Genomic DNA, 21,363 nt, shown 5'->3' on the forward strand with positions numbered 1-21,363 from the left:
TCTTGCTTCCTATGTTAATCGGCTTATCAGTCCTTCGGGCCTGGGCAAACCCTTCCAAGAATTGTGGGCAGGGGTCTCCAGGACGTGGGCAGTAATCTTTGGGAGGAAGACCGTAGGTCTTCCTCATGGTGTACTTTTCACCTTTTGCCTGGTATGTGATGGTCTTGCAAGTTTGCAGTGTTCTTATCGGTCTGAGCTATTTTATGTCCTTGTCGACCATCTGTTTCTTCTTGTTTCTTTTAGTCACTCCATCTAGATAACTCATAAACAGGCCCCTTGTTAGAGAAAGTTAAAGGAAGAGAAACAGACTCCTTCTTTCATCAGTTATTTCATTAATTATGTCTTTCAAACTATGGTTACATGACCTAATTACTATACCTACATTCTTTGAGCAAATATAAGTTCTTAGCCTTGGTACAGGGCTGTACAGAGGATTTCATAGCAGCTTTTGTTGTGCAACTACTAGTTTCATTAGAATATATTTCTTATTCCTCTATATTGCTATTAAAATGATTTTAGCAAATCTGTAACAGGGTCGCGCCCCTGTCCGTAGGGACCAGCCCCCCGCCCCCCTCCCGCCCCTCGCCCCCCTCCCGCCCCTCGCCTCCCTGCGGCTGCCGCGCGCGCCCGGCGCCTGCGCGCGCCTGCGCCCAGCCTAACGGCGCGGTGGCGGCGCGGTGGCGGTCCGGCCGCCGCCATGGCGTACTCGACGTGCTGCAGGGTGGCCATGGTGTCCTGCCTGGTGCTCTGCGTCTCCCTCCTCCTGCCGCGGACCTTCCTGTCCCGGGGCGGCGGCAGGCAGGAGCCCGGGGCCGCGCCGTTCGCAGCGCCCGCGCCGCCCGAGGGTAAGAGGCCGCGGCGGGCCCCGCCGGCGGGCGGCTGCGCTGAAGCGAGGGCGGGCGGCTCCCGGCTCCCCGCCGCCAGCGCCCCCGGCCCGGCCCGCCGCGTTCCGGCTGCGGCCCGGGGGCCGGGCGGGGGTGGGTGGCGGGGGGTGCCGCCGCCGGGGGTGAGCGGGCCTGGGCTGCGCGGCGGGGCGGCTCTGGGCGGCACCGCTGCCGGCGGGCCTGGCCTGTGTGCCCCTCCCCCGCTCTCCTCAGCGGCCTGTGGCGCCAAGGGCTGAGTTCGCTCTTCTCGCTCATGTATCTTTTTATTTTCCCTTCAAAAAACCCTAGTTTCAAATCTGCCACGTTTCATTTTATTTTTTTTTTAATGTGAGGTACTAAAGCTACTGAAAAGATACATACTCACACCACTTTTTCTTCCTTCATTGTGACATCACTTTTTATTTGAAAGCTTTCTTATTTTATTATTTTCTGTATGCTTTTGTTGTGGTGTATGAAATAAAAGTTGTTTTGAATCATCTTCATTGTTTAGTTTCCTACTACCGTATTTTACAGTTGGCTTTCATGCCCCTTTCCTGGTAATGTGTGTGCCCCGTGCTGGTGTGTTCAGAGCCTGGAGCTGTGCCCTTCTCACCCTCCCACTCTGGGTACTGCCTCTTAAATTCTAGAGGAATGGGTGCATGGAAGCATCTCTCGTTCTTTTTATGCCCATTGCCTTTTACTGTTGGTTTTCTCTGCAGGGCACCTCAGGAAGGTAACTAGTATCATAGCCCTAGCACTTGGCAGAGAAGTTTTGCCCAGGGCTGCCTGCAAGGTGGGGGTGAGGCAGAGAACTCTGAGGTTGTGCTGGATGCTGTCCCACAGGCACTCATGTTCAGTGACTTTATCTTATGTATTCTTCCGGCGGCCTGGTTCTTACGTGACTGTATGCTTGGGTGATGTTGATTTCATTTACCGGGGGTTTTTAAGGACATTTAGGCTAAAGTTACTGCTGAAAGAGTCTTGATGTTGAACTGAAATCTATGACTATTGTGGCTGCCCTTTCGTGGTTACTGTGTGTATTCTTAGTCTTTAAGAAACTTGAATATAGGTTCATCAGCACTGTAGATCTACAGGTTTATAGTTTAATTGCAGAATTTCTTAATACTGAAAACCTGAATGGTCACTGATTTTTTGGTTTTTTTTGGTAGCACATAAAGAGCAGTACAGGGCATGGTGCTGGGCCCTGCAAAGGCCCCCAGCAGATGGTTACGGGGGCTCGGTTAGGTCTGTGGAGTCACCTGCCTGAAGCAGGGATGGGAGCAGGCTCTCTATGAGGTGGTACCTGTGCACCTCCTGACTGATCCCGTGGTGACGTCAGATGATGGGTATTTGACAAACTTTTCCCACAGCAGAGCGGTCTTAGGCAGTTGTCAGTTGATATTCTGGTGCTTCTTTCTTTGGCTGCAGGGTGGACTGGTTTGAATTGATCTGACAGAAAAATTAGGTGTTTTTTTAAAAAAAAACCCAACAAAAAACTTGCCCCCAAATTATTTTCAGTGATACCTGTCTGATGAATGATGCTCCTATCTGTTCTAGCACAGCCTGCCTTAAGCAGTGCTGTCATAAGTTGACTAATCACAGCAACAGTTAAAATAGGTAATATAAATACTCTTTCCATCATCAATGTGTGGTATGCTCTTTCCATCATCCTGCAGGAGATGCCAGTACAGTACAAGTTAGTGTGTGCCTGGTGCAGAGCGAGCACTCAGCATGCTCCTCTGTTGCCCCCAAGCACCTGTCTTTGGCTTTGGATGTAATACCTCACCTCAGATGATCCATTTCAGATGAGAATTTACAGTCCATATTTTCAATTTGATAGCAAGAATTTCATTACACCTGCTCTGTAGACCAAACTTTATTTCACCTGAAGTTATTTTTTTATTGGAAGAATAAATCTTGATGGAACAGTTCAACTCATATCTCTGTCATTAGTCATCTTCTTCAGTGAACTGATAACTGCAGTTACCTGACAGAAGTTTCAGAGGCTTGAAGTAATCATGTCATTCTTGAAGTTAATAAAGTGCTTATTGTAGTCTTGGGGGCAAAATGCCTCTGAATAAAACAGTCTTAAAGTTTACTACCATTTGTTAGAACTCATTGTTAGCAGAAGACTTTTTATTGAAACAGGCTTTAAGCATGGGGATAGTGCTTTCTCTAATAAAGCCATTTTCAGAGGTCTCTTCCAGGAAAATGGTATGCATAGCCCTATAGAATTTAATATCTTTCAGACGGAGTTCTTTTTCACAGAAACAGTTTAATGTGTATGAAAAAACTTACTTAAAGAACTTACTATGAATGTATCACATTTCTAGTGTACTTCATGGACAGGCATTAGATTTTTTTTTTTTTAAATATTTTTGAAAAGAGGAAAAAAGAGGTACTAGCAGTTTAAAAATTAATTTTAAGTCTATTGTTCGTAAATATATGCCATGCATTTCATAAAGCTACTCTCTAAGTTGGTAGTTTAAGAAAAACCTTACAGCTCCATGACAATAGGTGTATATTCTGCAGTAAGAACAATCAAGTCGCATCAGTTTTACAGGAGAAATACAGGAGTGTTCAGGTGACGTCTGTGCCCAGCTTGGATTTGTGCAATGTGCACATCAGATGCTTGCAGATGTCTTTACTGAAGAAAATTAAGATGTTTCTGTTTTGGGTAGGTTTTGTGTTTTCCTTTTTAACCTCCCACCTGCAGTATTTAATCAGAAATGTTCAGGCGTTTGACTGTGTCCATTAAAAACACCTGTGCACTGGTTTAAAGTAAGGATTTCAAAACTGTTATTCCTTCTAACCTTTCTTGGGTGGATTTCTAAAGCTGTGTTGTTGAGAACCCAGCTAGAGCTATTTTGTAAATGTGAGTAAAAGAGCAAGAACTAAATGAATGTATACTGTTTGTCTAGTACATCTTGATGTTTCACTGTCTGCCAGGATGAGAAGTATTTCTACACAGATTTAGGAAAGAAAAATATAAATCACTGCACATGTAAAAAATCTTAAATGTCGGTGTTGTGATAGTGTATAATACTGAAATGGAGAATGACCTCGAAAATGAACTGAATGTGACCGTGTAGTGTTATAAAAAAGGATTAATTACTTGGGCTTTCTGGGAACAGAGGTGTTGGGGAAATTAGAGGGTGTTATGGAATAGCAGCAGATATGGTAGAGTGGCTTGAAAGAGAATTTAGATTAAATGTCAAGAAAACAGTTTCTGTATGGATCATTCTAAGCTATTACACCAAACAGGGAGACTATGCAAGAAAACCAAGGACACTTTCCATCTAGAGATCAGGTTACTTTATCATGGAGTCTGGGTGTCTTTCTGTGTGTTGGCACTTGCAGCTTTAGAAACCTTTGGCCAATTAATCTCATTGCCCCAAGAGAGAGAGAGCACAAAGATAAATTTTTATGAAAATACACTGCTGAGCAGGGCTGAAGTTGTTTAAAGTCATCTTCAAATGCTTAGGGGCACTTAAGCACCTGTAAACATGGGAGTTGGGGTACAGTTTGAAGACAGGTTTGAGGACGGGAATTTGCATTGCTGAGGCAGGAGGATAGTTCCATATCACACTGGCATGTGTTCTTTCAGTTAAAGCTTTTGCAAAACATCTAGCTGGTTTGTTCTTTGGCTGTATTTTTTTGGTTGGTTGGTTTTGCATGCGCAATAAGGAATAGGAACTGTCTAACTTGGAAAAAACCCACATTTAATCTTAGCATTTCCAAACCAATGTAGTGTAACCATGGTTTTGGGATACAAGCATAGAAAAAAGGCAAAGTGCCTTCTGCAGAGCATGAGCAGAGCCGTGGGTGCTGTGCCCCTGAGGAGCAGCTTTGAGATTTGAGGAGCGGCGAGAACAGCATACTTTGCTTTGCTGTCAACTTGGGCAAGTCACATGCTTTCCAGACTGCCATTGCCTGTCTGTAACCCTTCTCCTACGCTTCCTGGGATCTGAAGATCATGCACATTTTATAAATGAAGTCATGTATCATAGGTCTCCTGATGAACGCAGTGCAAACTTAGGTAGCAACAGCCCATATGTACTGTATGTCAAACTTTTATTTTTTTATGATACATGTATGTAACCCAGCATTTTACAGCTGGTCAGATGTTGCAGGAAGACATACTATCTAGACTAAGATTTGCTGAATTGTACAATAGCTTGAAGTCTAAAACACTTTATAAATAGTCAGGTTGGGCTTAGTAGCAATTCCTAAACCCCATTAGGTAGAGCACGTAACAGCTTTCTTGGGAAAAAGATATTTGGATGGTCTGAATATCATCAGCTGGTTGGCTGTTCTATTAGGTGTGCTATACAGTATGAAGTATGTAGATACACTTTTTAAGATCTGCTTTTTTCAGTTCAGTGTTAATATTGTTAAAAGATTTAAAAATCCACAATAATTCCACCGTGATACTGCTATTAAGGGCTTCATCTACATTCAAAAACCTACAGTCTCTTAAACAACACAAACATTACCTGGGGCATAATTAAGTTTTTGGACTACTGAAGGGACAGGATTAGGCAAAATGTGCTCTGCTTGCCCTGTAGGGGTTTGCAAAGTTGATTTGAAGCACTAAAACTAACAAACTGTTAAATATGTTGAGTAAACCTTGGGTAAAAAGATTGCAGAGCCAGGTAGGGTGTATTTGGTGGAGTTAGGACGTGCAGCTGTCAGGTCTGTGTGAACGCAGCCCTTGGGCTGTCCCAGGGGAGTTGGGAAACTTTCAAGAGCAGAGCAGCACTGTGGCACCCTTCAAAGCTAAATGGAGGTTAGCTGTCTGTGCTGCCCACAGCATGGAAAATCTCCTGTTGAAGTACTCACCATCAGCACTGGCAACCGGATGGTGCAGCAAACAAGGGCTGACGTGTGCTATCCTGTGCTCGTGTAGAAGCATCACTTGATTTTATTGGTGGAGAATATGTTGTCATCTCCATTGGAAAGTGGTGTTTCATCCCTGGAAATGTGGAATCCAGTCATGTCACCTACCGGTGCGTGTGCGAGGGTGTTGGGGTTTGCAGTAGCAGAAGGTATCTTGTTCAGTTGACAGTGGCACCTGAATTGCTGTGCCTTTCCATTTATACACTGTGTATTTGACAGCTGTGTGCATATGTTGCTTTTAAGTTGCTTGTGCCATCAGTTTCCTCTATAACTTGCAGTACATTTGCTATAAAAAGCTATGGAAAATTATATTTTTATAAGGAAATAATTGTAAAAGTTTAAAAATAAACAGGGAAGATTTAGAAGCAAGAGCCATGAAAATACCCTTTAAAATTATTTTCATAATGAAATGACTAGTATGTGTCCCCTTGGCCTGATTATCTTTAATTGAATTGATTCTTTTAAAGCACAAACAAGGCCTTGTGGATAATTTAGAGAACTGTTCCCTTTAAATACAGTTTCACCTTTGTCAATTATTTTCTGCTTGCTTCACCTCTTTTTTTTTCATAAAGAATCTTGGCAAGAGTGTAAGATGTTTTACAAAGGTTTATCTACCCTGCTGTTTCATCCCCACGGCAGTGATGCTGCTCTCTACACATCACACTTGTTTCCACAGTGACCTACTGCTACAGGGCATTCCTGCTGGAGTAGTGGGACTTTCTGGTAAATAGCTATGCTTTCCATCACAGAATTTGAATAATTCACTAAAGGTGCATGAAAACAGCTTCCTCAAAGTTAAGCCTGAGCTAATCTGAGAGTGGTTTTGGTCAGTGGTGGTATAAGTGGGCAGTTTCACTAGAGCCTGGAGCACTCAAAGAATGTATGCCATCACCTGCAAGAAAAATGTGTTTTTAATAGTAGAACTTCACAAATTGGTGGTATCACTTCCTAACATGCATTTACTGTAATTTCTGTGCTCGGGAATTTAGCTGCCTATGATGGTGTTTCCTAGCAAGAGCAAATGTTAATTTAATCTGATTTTCTCGTCTTGCTTCTCATAAAAATATTTGCAGCTGGGTAATCACAGAAATAAAGTTAGTTATTTTCCATGCTATTTCAAACCTGTTTTTCATTTGCTTGATTCAAGTGCATGTAGCCTGCCCCAGCGCCAGTGAGCAGTGTCCAGGCTGCCCAGCATTCCTGCTGCGTGCCAGGGAGGGGGAGTTCTGCAGCTGGCATTGGGCGTGAGCTGCAGCTTGGCCTGGCAGTCCCCATCTCTGGTGCTTCCATCCAATGTCTCCCATTGCCAGACTCGGTGGCAGAGTAGCTGAGTAATTCTGTTCAGTTCCAGTCAGTGGAAGGGAGTACAGGTGCAAGTCCAAGCTGGTTATGGGGATAGAAAGCAGGATGCCAAGTACACGGAGGAGTAAAATAGTGAATTTCATGGCAAAGTTGTTGAATTGATGGCAGCAAGAAAATAGATTAATGCATGAGCTTAGATCTATCGAGATTCTGGAGCCTTCCAGTTGAATGAAATTGTCCGCAGCACGGATCCAGGCTCTCTGCAGTCTTACTCTAGCATCCATGCATCTATTTATGCTCACTCCCCTTTCTTGTTTTAAATTATCCTTCCCTCTTCCAAGGCTTGCGACCCTTTCTTCCCCCTCTGAAATGCCAAAGAAAGTATGTCCCAAGCTATATTCAGTCTCCTGTTTTCTTTTGCTTACTTAACACCTTTTAAGAAGAACAGTTTGAGGTGCCACCACTTTTCTTTATCTTTCATAACCCATTTGATAAAATCAGGTAAAATACTAACAGCAGCAGCCAAAAATCTCTGTTGTGCAAACACTGCAGTCATGTATCAGGATGTTAGATGGATAGTGATTCGTGCATTAACGTGCCTCTGTGTAATATTGAAATATCAGGCTGGCAGCAGTAAACTGGTATGTTGTTGGGATTTTTTTGTGAAGAGAACTGGAAGTAAAAGTTCGGGTTTTCATCCTGTTAGGGGTGCTGATTCATAGGGTCTTTAGACAAGTATATATACCTGTTAAAATCCATGTTTTGTTAATTACCCTGCCAGCTCTTGAAATCAAGAGAGTAATTGTGCATACCTAAGTCCTAGCACTGCATATGTATCTGTAAACTCAGTCCTAATCTGAGGACTGAGTTTACAGACATAGTATTTAGACGTTACTTTACTCTTACTCATCACTGGTGGTGCATTTAAAAGTAGGAAAAATAGGTCAACTGTATCTGCTGCAGTTTTAGGCTGCATGTAAAAAGGTGAAAAGTAATGGAAGAAAAATAATGGTTATGGGTTTTTTTTCAGGGAAGCTGAATCGCTTTCCACCGAGGATGCATTACCAGGCCACTCCTGACAGCCGAGCTGCCCCTCATTTTCCAAGGTCTCACCTTGCTGAAGCAGTTGCCAAAGCCAAGGCAGGTGGAGGTGGTGGTGGAAGCACTGGTGGAACTGGAAGAGGTCTTGTGGGGCAGATTATCCCTATATATGGATTTGGCATCTTCTTATATATCCTGTACATTTTATTTAAGGTAAGACCAACATAAATAGCAAAGTCAGGAAAATAACAGCTAAAAAACCTCAAAACAGAAATGATAGTCCCATTTCTGTACCTGGCTCCATTTCAGCTGTTATTTTATGCTTAGTAACATATTATTATTATGTTATGCTTATGCTGGACCTTTGACTGGTGGTTCAAAGTTTGGTGTATCCTGTGGTTTTTGCGAAGACTGTGGCTAAGAATGCAGGGATGGGTTGCTGCCATCCTATATTGGCCTCTGACCTCTTACAGGTTTTTTTAAGGGTTTTCTTTTCCCCCTGGAAGATGGGTGTGTCTAGAACAATGCTAGATTAATTTTGAATGTACATATAGTATTCTTTTCTTTTATGTATGACTACATATTATGTATACTGTTCATGTCACGTATTGTGTTATGCATTTAAAGTGGGAGAGAGAGAACAGTTACAGCTTAGCTTCTGGAACAAAAGCACCACGTTGTTGGAGAATGGGAGTTTGTAAGGCTTTATTGACTAGGCTGGAACTACCCCAGCTGAGGAACTGGTTGAAAGCTAGTTTGAAAAAGCACAGCCCAAATTCCCCTCCAGTGTTTCACACATGGTTTGAACTCCGCATAGCTTTGTGTTACACAGATGTGACTTGCATGTAGGGGATGACAGTCAGCTGTATGGGAGGAGGGACAAGGGGACTTGTGCAGATGCTTTTTCCTTTGAGTGGGGGACTGAATCCAGACTGAGCGGTGTCCAGACAGTTGAGCCTGCTCTGGATAGAGACAGGCAAGAACATAGTGAATTGACTGAACTGGTCAAACACAGAGAAGGCAAAAGAAACGGAGAGCCTGCAGCTTCCTTACAGAGCCAGCTGCTATCTTTGCTGCAGGTACAAAGTTGGTAAGGAATAGTGGCAGAAAGCATTGCAAGAGGGGCAAGCAGGGTCACATATAATTCCTTCAGAACCTTTTCTTTATTTCACAATAATTGCCCGATGCATTTTTTTCAATCCTATATGCAGGGAGAGTGGAACAGATAAACATTCTAAAATGAAATTATTCTTGATGAGTTATGCTTTCACTATGCTTAAAAATATCATTTGTGCCAAGTGTCTTTCAGGAATTTTCAGCTGGCAAGATCTCCCAGGCATCTTTCATGGTTGTCTGGTTTTGCTGCTGGGCGTGCTTTTCCATGGTTACTTTCTGGTATATTTTAGTTTTCTATCATTTTTTCTGTTGCCTTTGGGGCTTACATACTACTATTGTAGTAACTCATAGAAAGGTCATCTTTTTTCACTCATCAGCTGGCTTCCAAGGGAAAAACTGCTGCTGGAGAGCGGAAATGCCCTACTGCTGCACCTGGAAACATGAAGAGGAAGATCAGTGAGTATGACTTCTGAGTTCTATCTGTGTAGCTGCTGACTCTGTAGACGCATGGTCAAATTGGGTTCTGCAGGTTCTGGGCACACTGTAAAGCTGCTGTCACCCCCTGTAAAGAGCAAGCCAGAAGCTTCTGTGTTGGAGTGAGCAAGAATTAAAGTGAATTACTGCACAGTCTCTTTCTAATCTCATTCAGCTAATGAGACTCTGCGATAGTAGCCTGATCCCAAGCCCTGCTGGAAGCAATGGCTTTTCATGAGGTTCACTGAATTAACTGCACGGATTTGCTGAAAAGCTATGTAGCTAATGATTAAAAATGGGTAATAGGATGTCCATCTATAATTATTCTATAATCGGTAATATTCTAGTAGTAGTATATAAAGATATTAAAAGCTAGCTTAATTTTTTTGAATTTGTGAATTCTTCGCCATCACCAGACACTTCCCTACTTTTTCCCTTCTCTTTTTGCAATGCTTAAAGGTTTCATGAGTGCAATAAAGTAAGCAAAGAGTATTCTGAAATGTTATTTTGATTTTACCTAAGCATCGGTGGGATAGATCCAACTATTTGTAGACATTTATTAGATAAATTCATAAGCTTACTATTTAAGATCAGATGGGTAGTTACCATAATATTATTTAAATGTGTTGTGTTTAGCTGGCTAAATTGTAAAAGGAAAGAAAAGTACTTAGGGCTTTACAGAAAGTGCTGGCAGTAAGATAATTCTCTTAACATATCTGTAATTATCTTGACATTAATGCATATATTAGGAATACCTAATGTACTCAGTGCTGTAGATTGTATTTTCAGTGTACTTGCACTGCATTGTGCCTGGCAATTTTGTGCAATTTATTAGCAACAATAATTGTATTTTTTCCTCTAATGGTTGGCAAGAGAAACTAACTTCGCAGTAAGTTAAACATTTACCGTCGTTGTAACGCGAAGAACTGGTGATGGAAATTACTCTGCCTTTTTCTAAAGCTCTTTGTATTCCCAAAGGATTCACGGCAAGCTGTAGCAGAGCAAGGGACAAGTCACTGGGCTAGGAACCTGAAAACTGAGTCACCACTTACATAGTGACTTGGAGGAAGTAATTTCCTTTCTCTTTGCCAGTTTCCCTTCCTCTATTTTTAAAGTCTCAGACATGCAAAATAATTACATCAGTGATTAAGTAAGTAATGACATTCTCTGCAGAATAGAGATCTTTCTAAAGGCAGGATGTTTGTGGATGGCTTTCTCCATTCCTGCTATGTTGGAGTTCCATTGTGCCTTTGTGCTGCTTAAATGCGTGTGCACTTAGCAGCTGAGTATTTAACTAACCCGGGCTGGTTTCATTTTTTTCCGGCAGTGGGGAACAATGAAGTCTCAGCAATAGAATTTTGAGCGTGAGCTACAAAAGCCAAACAAGGAACTCAAGGATTTTTGTTGACATACATGCTGTTGCATCTTTACAGTTAACGCTTTTGGCTGAATTAACGCAAATACGGGTGTTCCTGCACATATGCATGTGTGTCTACTGTTGCACTATTGACACATTTTTTGAAAAAAGTGCACCCATGGGAATACTGTGCTTTTCTCTCCAGACAGACACTGTGTGGCTAGCTGTTGTTCATCCTGGTAAGCCTGGCAGACTGTTAGCCCTCACTGCCTACTCTGGCACACCTGTGCAGGGTTGGATGCCACCAGGCCCATGAATTTTATTCTTTTTGATAAAGGTACAGTTTCTCAAACTTAGACTCATTAGAAAATGCTCAGGTGCCCCTTTGTCTTTTTTTCGAAGGACTTAACAGGGAAATTCCAAAAGGTATTTTCTTCTCCCTAATTTTAATCTCCATGGCATTTACAGTGGCCTACTCACTCCGTATATTGGGAGGTTGCTCGGGAGCCATTGAAAGAAAGTGCTTTCTGTGTGGCTTATTACCATTGGCAATAGTCTTCACCTTCTTATACCAGGAAAAGTAGGTAGAACTCTTTAAGCTGCATGTGTTAGTTTCCTCACAGCCAGTTTGGTTTGGTGCAGCATATGCTACCTGTGATCATGGTACATTTTCAAAGCTCCTACTGACAGATCTTGGGATTTTGTTCGCTTTACAGCTGACTATGAGCTCACTCAACTCCAGGAAAAACTGAGAGAGACCGAAGAAGCTATGGAAAAATTAATCAACAGAGTGGGACCTAACTATGACAGGTATGTTTCAAATTACAGCATTTTAAGGAGAGATTCTGCTCTGATTAGAAATTAAACTTACATTGGCTATATTAAAATAGCATTTTGATTGCTATTTCACATTGTAGGGATTTGATTTTACACATCACACTTGTTGTTCTGCCATTTTTGTCTTTCCAGCATCTGTTTTCAAAATAATTTTTTCCAACATCATTTTCCTTAAACAGAAAAGCAACTGTCCCTCCCCTCCCCCTTTGTACAGTGTGTTATTTGGAAGGTAATGACAGGTCTGTGTAAACAGAAAATAAAATGTCTACATTTAAAGTATATGAAACAACCTGGCTTACGTGACCAAAGTAGTATTCTGAATGATGCCTAAGCAAGCCATTTGTTTTATGTTATTTTCCAGTTCTATGGATTATTTTTCTAAATGGAAGTGCTCTTATAATCTATGGAAATGCCTGTTAGAATATCCATAAAATACTTTTTTAAGGGCAGATTTGTATAATAATCTGATTCCATAACTTGGTTCCACCTTGTAACCAGTAAATCCATGCATTTGCTTCTAAATATAAAAGTAAAAAAAGAGTTGCAAAATCAGGATTTAAAAAAATATTATGTTTGTTAATGTTTGCTATAAATCTGAGATTGCTATTCTACATTATAAAGAAACTCTGGTCTATATGTTTTTCAGAAGGAGTGTAACAACACACCGATAGGATAATGTGTAACTGCAGTGTTTGAAAATTTAAATACCATGAACGTTGAAATGATGTTTGCAAGCAAAAAAGATAGCTGTTGAGGTTGAAACGCATGTTAACTTTGTCTGGACCAGCCAGTGCTTGTTTTAACCCATTCTGCAGGAACAGTTCTGTGCCAAACGTGCACCTTATGTTCATTTAAGCTTCAAACCACATTCTCTTTGAGTGTATAGTTTTCCCACGTTGCACCTGCCCTGTATTGCGGCTGCACTCATCTCAGCAAGACAAGGTGCCAGCCTTGCCTGCGTTAGGCCAGGCTCCAGCAGGAGAACCCCTAAGCTGCCCTGCTTAGGTTCGTGAAACAGAAGGATACTATTTTGGCTATTACTCACCTCTGTTTTGTAGAGCTAACACAGTGCTCTATGCATAGCTTTAAGCTGCCAGAAATAGGCTTATGAGCTGCCCAGATACTGTGCTGACACTCAGGATAGGATATTTTTTTGCTGAGAAAATGGATTTAGGGTCTGATCCAGTATTTGTTGCACTCTGTGTTACTGGCTCAGAGCCTCTATTTAGTAGAACTTCCCTTCTTTGTTCAACCAAACTATTTATATAGATGGATCTAAAGGCCTCAGGGGAAATCAGAATATGAATCTAATACAGAATTTTATATGTAGCCTCTAAAGAGAAGGGGAAGAGTACCTCTAGATGGAGTAAATAACTGTTTTTCAAATACACACAGACTTTGAAGCTTTCTTAATCTACACTGTGATACTCTTAAGTTCGGTAATACTGGATGAATGTCTTAAAACAAAATGTATGATTAGAAAGTGTGATTAAAGTACGGAATACAGTGCTAGGCTTATTCGATCTGGATGTTGATAGATTTAAATAAAAAGGAAAGAGGAAGAGAACAAATTTACTTGAGCACCATTTATTAACATGCACTTAAACAGAAATCCTTAAAACAGAAAAGGCAGAGAAAGAAACAACCCGTATCAAAATTAAACTAATGCTGAAAGACGCCAGGTGAGACCATGGCCCATTATGCTAGATGTGGCAAAGTGACTCCCAGCCTGCCAAGTGAAGTATTAGTAAACAAACCAAAGGATGTATTTTGCATTGTCACAAAAAGCAATGTATCACTGTAGCACACAGTGTTTGTAATAGTGCTGAGATCTGAGCTCATGCCTCTGTGTCCTCTCACTATATTTCAGGAGCATTCTGGCTGAACTGCTCCAGGATTCATCCTGGCTTCCTCCTTCTGGTGGAGATTCTTAGAATCCAAAGACATTCTAATTTTGTATATTTTTGTCAAAAAAACCTTTGCTTTTGAAATCCAGATAAGTTTGGAAGGACAGTTTATTCTCAGATAATACTATACCATAGGAAGAAATCCTCTTTCAAAGGAATAACACATAGTGTGCTGTATGATTTTATTCTGCTTTCTTCTGTAGCAAGTGTATGTGTTTTCTTGCTGTGGCTTGTCCTGCTCATTTCTTTTTCTGTCAAAAGCGTTTGAGTGAAGTGAGGGTGGAAGATCTCTCAATACTATTAGCTGGTTTTCTCAGATGGGATAGCTAATACTGTCCTGCCCTGTGTTGTAGAAGGTAGGCAGGCAGAAACTTGGATTCCCTTTTGTTTTAATGAGGTTTGAAGACCAACCTCCAAACCAACCAAGGAGACCTCCTTCCAAACTAGCGTACCAGTTGGAATTGCTACAGCCTTAAGTACAGAAAGCCCCTTGCAGAAATGCAAAGCTTTCAGAAAGTACAAGAAAAATACTTTTAGTAGGTTGTGGCATGTATTAGAAAGGACTAGAAGCAAGGTAGAGAAAGCAAGAGAAAGAAGGATCTACCTGTCTGGGTCCTCAGCAACATAACCAAACATAAACTAAGAGATGGATAAAGATAATTGTTACCTAATGCACACACTTAAATGGGTAAGCACATAGTGCCTAAGGATATAATGATTCATAGCTCTGAGAAAATCTAGCACTCTTCCCAGCTCTTTTTTTCAACAGGTTATAAATTCAGATTATGCAGTTTTGTAATTTATCATCACATCTCATCACTGAGGGGGACCTCAGTATCTCTGCTTCCTAAATTTAGACCTGAACATAGTCCAGCGTCTGTCAGCAGAGATGAGGAACCTTGCTGGGAATGTGACGATTCAGAAATAACGACTTGATCAATGGTTGTATAGGGCTCTCTGCATTAAAAGCATGTATATTGCTTTTTTCCAGGCTTTTAGCAGAGTGTTTCGATGTTGGGACAGTCATATAATGGGTAAAAAAGGTTTCCCTACCCATTCTCACAGATGTCTTTGTTACCCATATTCTTTTCACCACTGTCTGTAAAATACGGCATTTTGAAACCACTTTAAATTGAAGAATACTTGTAAATATTTTTCTCAATGAGAGTATTGTACAGTACGCTCTTGTAAAAAAAAAAATCTTGATGTCTGGTAATTAGGTTAGAGAGAGAAATAATGCAGCTCAGTTATTTGTTCTTAAAGTCCTGTTTACCAGACTGTCAGCTGGAAAAACTGAAGTGTTTACCATAAACTGAGCAAATGTGATATGGAGGAGAGAGTGAGTGAGAGGCTGTACTCTGTGGGGTGCCATTTTTGGGCTATACCTGCAATTTAATAGAGATTCTTTTAAGTTTATGAAGCAAAAAAATACCAGTTGACATGTCTGAGATACCACGTTAGGTTACGGATTTCCACTGCAGTCATGATAGCTCTTTGGGAAATGTTCTCATCTCAGTGTAAGGATAAGAAACCTTTACTTTACCTCTTAGTGAGCACTTTGGGACTTTACAAAACATAAGCATTGCCACTATGAAAAGTAATAGGTGTGTTGGAGGTACAAACACACAGAGCAAAAATAATGACCTTTTCTTACACTGTAAACCTTTTGCATCTGTTGTCCTCTTAGTATTCATAAGTGCATTTTACTCTGGTAAATCTCCCATATGCAGGCAGCCAGATGTCTTACACATTGCCAGCATTCTACAGTAAGTCTTCCTAGAGGCCTTAAATGAAGTAGAAATAGTGCATGGGCTTTGGTTTCTCTCTCTCTAGAGGGAAAATTTCTTTTAAGCAAGGTGTATGAAGGAGCAGTACTCTGAAACACAGAGCCCTTGTGTTGCAGTAAGGCAGTAGTGCTTTCTAATGGGAGTGTCCAGCATATTAGGAATTTTCCTATATGAAATGCCACAGTAATGCAGCTGCGTTGATTGATCCTATTATCTGAGCTAACATATCTCCCCATTGTGCTAAGCAGATAGGCCTCTCTGTCTTCATCCAGATGATATATATTCAAATTACATACACTTTTTGTCTATAAAAGGAGGATTAGTTTGGCAGGTCTATTACAGCTTCTGTCAAAGGCAGCTAGCTGATGAAACCATTTCTTTTTGTGTGCCTCTTAATTCACATCTCAGATTCTACAATCTGCATAGCCCAGGCTTTTGAGAAGATGCTGTCTCACGCCTTCGCTTGTTCTGTGGAACAAACTGCCACTGCAACTTCGAGGGGACTCGGTGCGACCTCCATATAGCATTGGGGCTGGTATCAGGTTTTCAAACTGTGAGGCAAAGTGCCCCTTAGGGGAACGACAGGGAAGTGATGTTTAGCCTTGTGATCTCAGTCAAGCAAATTAATCTGGTTAGCTGCTAATGAAACCAGTGGGCCTGCTCCTGAGCTAAGTTCAGTTACAGGCAGCTGTGCGTGCAGCTGTGCACGAAGTCTAGCCCAGGGTCAGCACTTTGATCACCATCGCACAAACCAGCAGTATGATGCTAATCTCTTTGGCTTTAAACCAGTATGACTGCTGCTTTTGGTGGAGCATCAGTCCCGTATATGTAGAGTAGCACAAAGTGCCTAATGAAGTGCTGCTGCAGTCATGGCAGTTAGAGGAAAAACTGAAGATGGACACTGCAAGTTTTCACGCTTATGAGAATTCAGGTGCCTGAAACAAGGTTTAGGTAGATACTGATCACCTAACTCCAAAGTCATTGATATCTTTCCTGCTCCCGTCTTCCCATCTCACCCCTAAGATCCACTGAGCAGCTAGCTGTCTAAGCCTGGAGATAGTCTGTCTGATGGTCTGGAGATCACCAGAGGTCATCTGTCTGACTTCACATACCGCCTGCAGTTCAGCATTCTGTGCATGCTGAGGGCCACCCTTTCTGAGTAACTAGGGGCATTAATAGGTCCTGCCTAAAACGTGGCGAGATTGAAAAGCACTGGAGTAGTTCCTCAGTCCCCTGAGAGCCTTGAGCTGGCATTTACGCAGAGATCAAACACCTGGTCAAGAACGCCTTGAAACTCAAGATGAAACAAGAACAACAGTCAGAACTGTTTTAACCCCCGGGTACAGCCAGTGTCTGTCTTATTCTGACTTGCTGAGGTAGTAGAGCTCAGATCACCACCCTCTGAATACAACTTTTTTGTCCATTAGATTTTTAGGAGGCTGTTTATTCCAGAGAAAATAACATGTAATAACTACATGATCTTATCTGTTGGAAGCAGTTATGTTACAACAGTAAGTAATTGCATTACCCGAGCAGTAGTAATTACTAGAATCAGCAGTGTAGAACCAGTCAGAATTAGAGTTAGCTTTTAACTGGATAAAAATCTCAGTCCTCTCCCACTCTCCCTCTAATTCTAAAGGGCAAGTTAAATGTAACACCTTTTCATTTTTAAATCTTCCTTCCTGTTTCTCCTCCCAGCTCCCCTCCAGGCAGCATTGTTGACAGGGTATAATAACATGATGATTTGTGCAACTGAAATTTCTTAATGAGGCCTTGAACATTTAATACCTTTAATGGTCATAATAAGAGACTACTAGACTCTTGAGACTAATGTCTGTGTGAGACGTTTTGATCAGCCCCACAAGTTGTTTTAAATGTTGCATAGGTTCTGAATTGCATTTTCTTACAATGCTTCAAGCAAGGCATGACCTTCTAATTCTCACCTAAATTTCTCTAGTGTCTTTTGCACCACAACTTTACTTGTGTGCCACTTTCATCTTGCGCTCACATTGGCTGTACCTGCCTTCCTTTACCTGTTTTAAATTTTCAGGCTTTCTGGATAAATGGATATAAATGGATATAAACCTTTATACTGAGCTGAAGTGCAGACCACATGCAGGTAGATGATTATAGTGATCATACTGCAGCCAGGATTCCTCAGACAGTGCTTCTGGGATGGACCAAACAGTTGGATTCAAACTCTGTTAGTAGTTTGTAATAATAGCGGACTGAATACTGGTGTCTAATATTTTCTAGCAGGACTCAGAATGTTACAACAGACCAGGAAAAAAGGCTACTTCAGCAACTCCGGGAAATTACTAGAGTTATGAAGGAAGGAAAATTCATAGATGGCATCTCTCCTGAGAAGGAAGCTGAAGAAGCTCCTTACATGGAGGATTGGGAAGGTAAGCAAGAGCCTTTCTTACCATTACTCTGATGAGAAAAATTGAATAAGGATTACTTAGTCCCTGATCCTTTCAAAAAATGTTGTTAGCTTTATCCTTCCTTTTCAGAAGTCAGTTTTCAAAACTTTCCAAGAGATGGTTTGTTTTTCCAACCATAATAGAAAGAACATAAATTTTGAAGCATCCAGCATTCCCTTTAGTGTAAACACTACACTATCTGCTGCCAAAAGTGGCATATGAATATTCACATATGCTCCATCTGCTGCTGGGTCTTGGCTGCGGAAGGTTTCTATTTTTCCCTTTCCTTGCTGAGCTAGATTTCATGCAAAATCATAAACCCCTTGGAAATCAGATTCAATATGTTTTGGATAACTTTACTACTGATTAGTCATTCTTTCTTTGCTCCAGTGTTATAAAAGCCAACTGCAGGAAGCCTGTCCTTTAAAAATTCTTTATTTTTATGTCCTTTCTGTTACTTGATGCTTACTTGTTACATAAATGTGTTTTCAAGATATCCTAGTTGAGTTGCTCACTATTATAATTTTAAATGCAGACTTAATTCCTTGCTCTTTAAGAAGCTTTCAAAAATGATCTAAAACCTAAAGCATAAACAGTGGCCTCAAGCTCTGTTTTCTGAAGTCAAGTTCATGATGCATTTTCTAAAATGAAATGCACAAAGTCGTTGACATACCTGTTTTTTTCAGCTTCATAAATAATGCTGTTTATAGTGAAAGTCTTCACTCAGTCTGTAGGCAGAAACAAAAAGAAAAGGATCTATTTAAAGATATAAGACATGCAATTTTCACCTGTTAGTCTGCCATAGCTTTCAGCAAGGCTAAGATAGTCACTCCTGAAAGTCAGGGTTGATATCCTGGTTCCCTAAAAATAAGTGGAGTTTTCTCATTATCTCCCAAGAAGTCATGTTTTGCACATTCTCGCTATGGATTTAATACTGTGACATTTACATGGCATTAAATAGATGACACTCATACTGGCAGTGCTAAAAACAGCTGTTCTGACAAACTTGTGCATCCACCACTGAAGTCAGTACTGCTTTTAAATTCTGATAACACTTCAAGCTGCGTATCACTTTATTCCTAAGGTTATCCAGAAGAGACCTATCCTGTCTATGACAATTCTGGTTGCTTCAAGCGCAAACAGGACACAATCCTTGTAGATTACCCTGACCCGAGCCAGCCCTCTGCAGAAGAGCTGGCAGAAAGAATGGAGGGCACAGAAGATGAGGAACATCTGTGCAATGAAACGCTGCTAATGGATCTCACCATGGGAAGGGGCGGTCATGATTTAATGCAGAAAAAGGACGAGGTCACTGGCATCAGCGAAGAGGAGGGGGACCTTCATCATAGCCAAAGCAGCGAGGAGTGCTGCTGTTGTTATCAGGGTGATGATCCTGCTGTTATAGCAGAGAATGCTGGATTCCACAACGAGAGCTGCAGCGAAGCAGAAGAGTCACCCCAAGAGGACCTGTCTGTGGAGTCGGAAGATGAAAATGCAGTCCTGAAGAAGCAGAAGGCCAGTGATTCGGATGAAACAGGCACACTGAGAAAGCGCAACACAAAAGGACTTGAGCAGTAAGGACAATAGTAGATGTTACCTAGATGATGAATGTAGAGGTCATAAACTGTCATTTGTGTGGTTTTAGTTCCCAGTGAAGACTTCCCTGTGTTCATCTTCTTGTAGCAGCTTCATTCCCGTGGTACCAAATCAGTCACATCATCTACTTGAACTGGAAGCCAGTGTCCTCTTCCATGCAGTCTTGTCGTGGCTTACCATGACGTTGCCAGCAACGCTTTGTCCTTGCTTTTTGGAGACTGGTATCTTGGGGCAGATTATGCAGGTCAGGTATTTGTGATTCTTTACTTTCTAATTCTGAAGAAACAGTCCTCAGTTTTGCCCTTTGTCATCCCAGAGTTAACCAAATGTCTCTTCTATCTTTCTCAAAAATGATTGTGTGCTACTAGTTATGAAAATTAATCCAATCCCTATATAGTTATGAGATTACCAGGAAGCTGGAGGAAAAGGATGCCTTCTTTCTCCTGCCTGAATGTTAACTGATCTGCAGAGCAGACTACAGTCACACACGTGACTGATGCATCATTGCTGCTGTACACCCAAGAAACTGTTGTTGCTACAATCCACAGAATTCATACGCTACCCCAGCCCACTGCCCAGCTCACTCCATGCTGCAGCACCAGTACCCTAATCTATGTCGTGCTGCACAAAGAGCGTGAGCAAGGCTGAAGTGTTTAGAGTTGTTCTTTGTCTTTGCCATAGCTGCGGTGAAACTCCCAGATGAGTGCAGGAACTGAACCGTACTTTGTGTCAGAGAAGAAGACTAAAGATATCCCTGGGGATTAAAAAACTCAAAAGCAGCAAGAAGGTCTGCCCTTAAAAGTAGGGAAGAGAGCGAGGGTGAACCTCTGACTGAAAAGAAACCCTGCATCTTCCAGGCCCCCAGAACCTACTTTGGTGGCCTCCGACGCCTCCTGTTGTGCCGGCACAGCGGCCTGAAGGATGCCAGACCCTCTCCTCCCCTCTCCCTGGGACTCCGTGCAGCGGGGACGGCACCTCCCCACGCTCGGGATGGGGAAGGGCCCATGCAAAACTTGGAAAGAGCAATTTTTTATGGAGTGCTAGGAGACCTTGTGCAGCTGGCCATGCCTCCTTTTCGCACCGGTGGGGTGTCTGGGTGCTTTTCCCCTTCCCAGCCCCTGGGAGCCAGGTCAGTGGGGGGGTCAGTGAGGACCCCCGGCCCTCCTAGAACACCACTGCCACCATCTTGTCCTGGGGAGCCCAGGCGCACGAGGGGAGGCGGAGGGCAGACCCTGTGCCCAGGGGCAGCAGAAGAGCACAGAGGAGTGATCCCCAGGAAAGGAGCCCTCAGCTCCCCGACCCCCCTCCTTTTCTGACATGAGACCGTCTTTCAGGCCACAGGACCCCAACGCCCAGAACAGCCATATTGGACCACACGCGTCCCCATTGCAGTGGCCTTCTGGTGTCACAAGCCGCCTCGCTGCTGTTCGCTCTGGGCTCTGTAAACACGGGGACCCTGGCAGCTGGCCCGCCATTTGCTGAGCTTCGAGGCCCTCAGGTTCCAAGGATGCCTGGAAACACAAGGTCCCAGAGCAGTGTGTGGCTGCCCATCTGCGTGTGAGGGAGAGGACACGTGGCCGCAGGAGCACAGGGGAAGAGGAGGCCTCAGACAGGGGGCACCATCTGCCATGTGGACCATGGGGTGATGGTGTGGAGCCCGTGGGGGTGACTCTGCCTGCAGATCAAGCACGGATGCAGGTGGGTCCCCCTCCAGCACAGCTCCCCGGGGCACCGCTGCGCCGTGCCAGGGCTCCCCTCCGT

The 21,363-nt window shown here is 42.5% G+C and overlaps 1 protein-coding gene across 2 annotated transcripts; it reads left to right on the top strand.

Moving 5' to 3' along the window:
• Window positions 1–619: 619 nt before the first annotated feature.
• On the top strand, window positions 620–19,650 carry RIC3 (RIC3 acetylcholine receptor chaperone). Of its 2 annotated transcripts, none has more exons than XM_056353739.1 (6): window positions 620–845; window positions 8,095–8,318; window positions 9,599–9,677; window positions 11,769–11,862; window positions 17,843–17,988; window positions 19,091–19,650. In XM_056353739.1, exons 1-6 carry the CDS (start codon window positions 698–700, stop codon window positions 19,582–19,584), a joined length of 1,185 nt encoding a protein of 394 aa, XP_056209714.1. In that variant the 5' UTR covers window positions 620–697; the 3' UTR covers window positions 19,585–19,650. The 2 variants fall into 2 exon arrangements, with proteins under 2 accessions (XP_056209714.1, XP_056209713.1); XM_056353738.1 differs by having other exon boundaries at window positions 621–845; window positions 17,840–17,988.
• Window positions 19,651–21,363: the final 1,713 nt, after the last annotated feature.

This window comes from Falco biarmicus, chromosome 10 (assembly GCF_023638135.1).
Source record: "Falco biarmicus isolate bFalBia1 chromosome 10, bFalBia1.pri, whole genome shotgun sequence".
Lineage (NCBI taxonomy): Eukaryota > Metazoa > Chordata > Aves > Falconiformes > Falconidae > Falco > Falco biarmicus.

Coding starts and splice junctions, on each gene's coding strand:
- RIC3 (XM_056353738.1), top strand. CDS start 698: ATGGCGTACTCGACGTGCTGCAGGGTGGCCATGGTGTCCTGCCTGGTG. Junction 846..8,094: donor AGCGCCCGCGCCGCCCGAGG/GTAAGAGGCCGC, acceptor GTTTTTTTTCAG/GGAAGCTGAATCGCTTTCCA. Junction 11,863..17,839: donor GTGGGACCTAACTATGACAG/GTATGTTTCAAA, acceptor AATATTTTCTAG/CAGGACTCAGAATGTTACAA.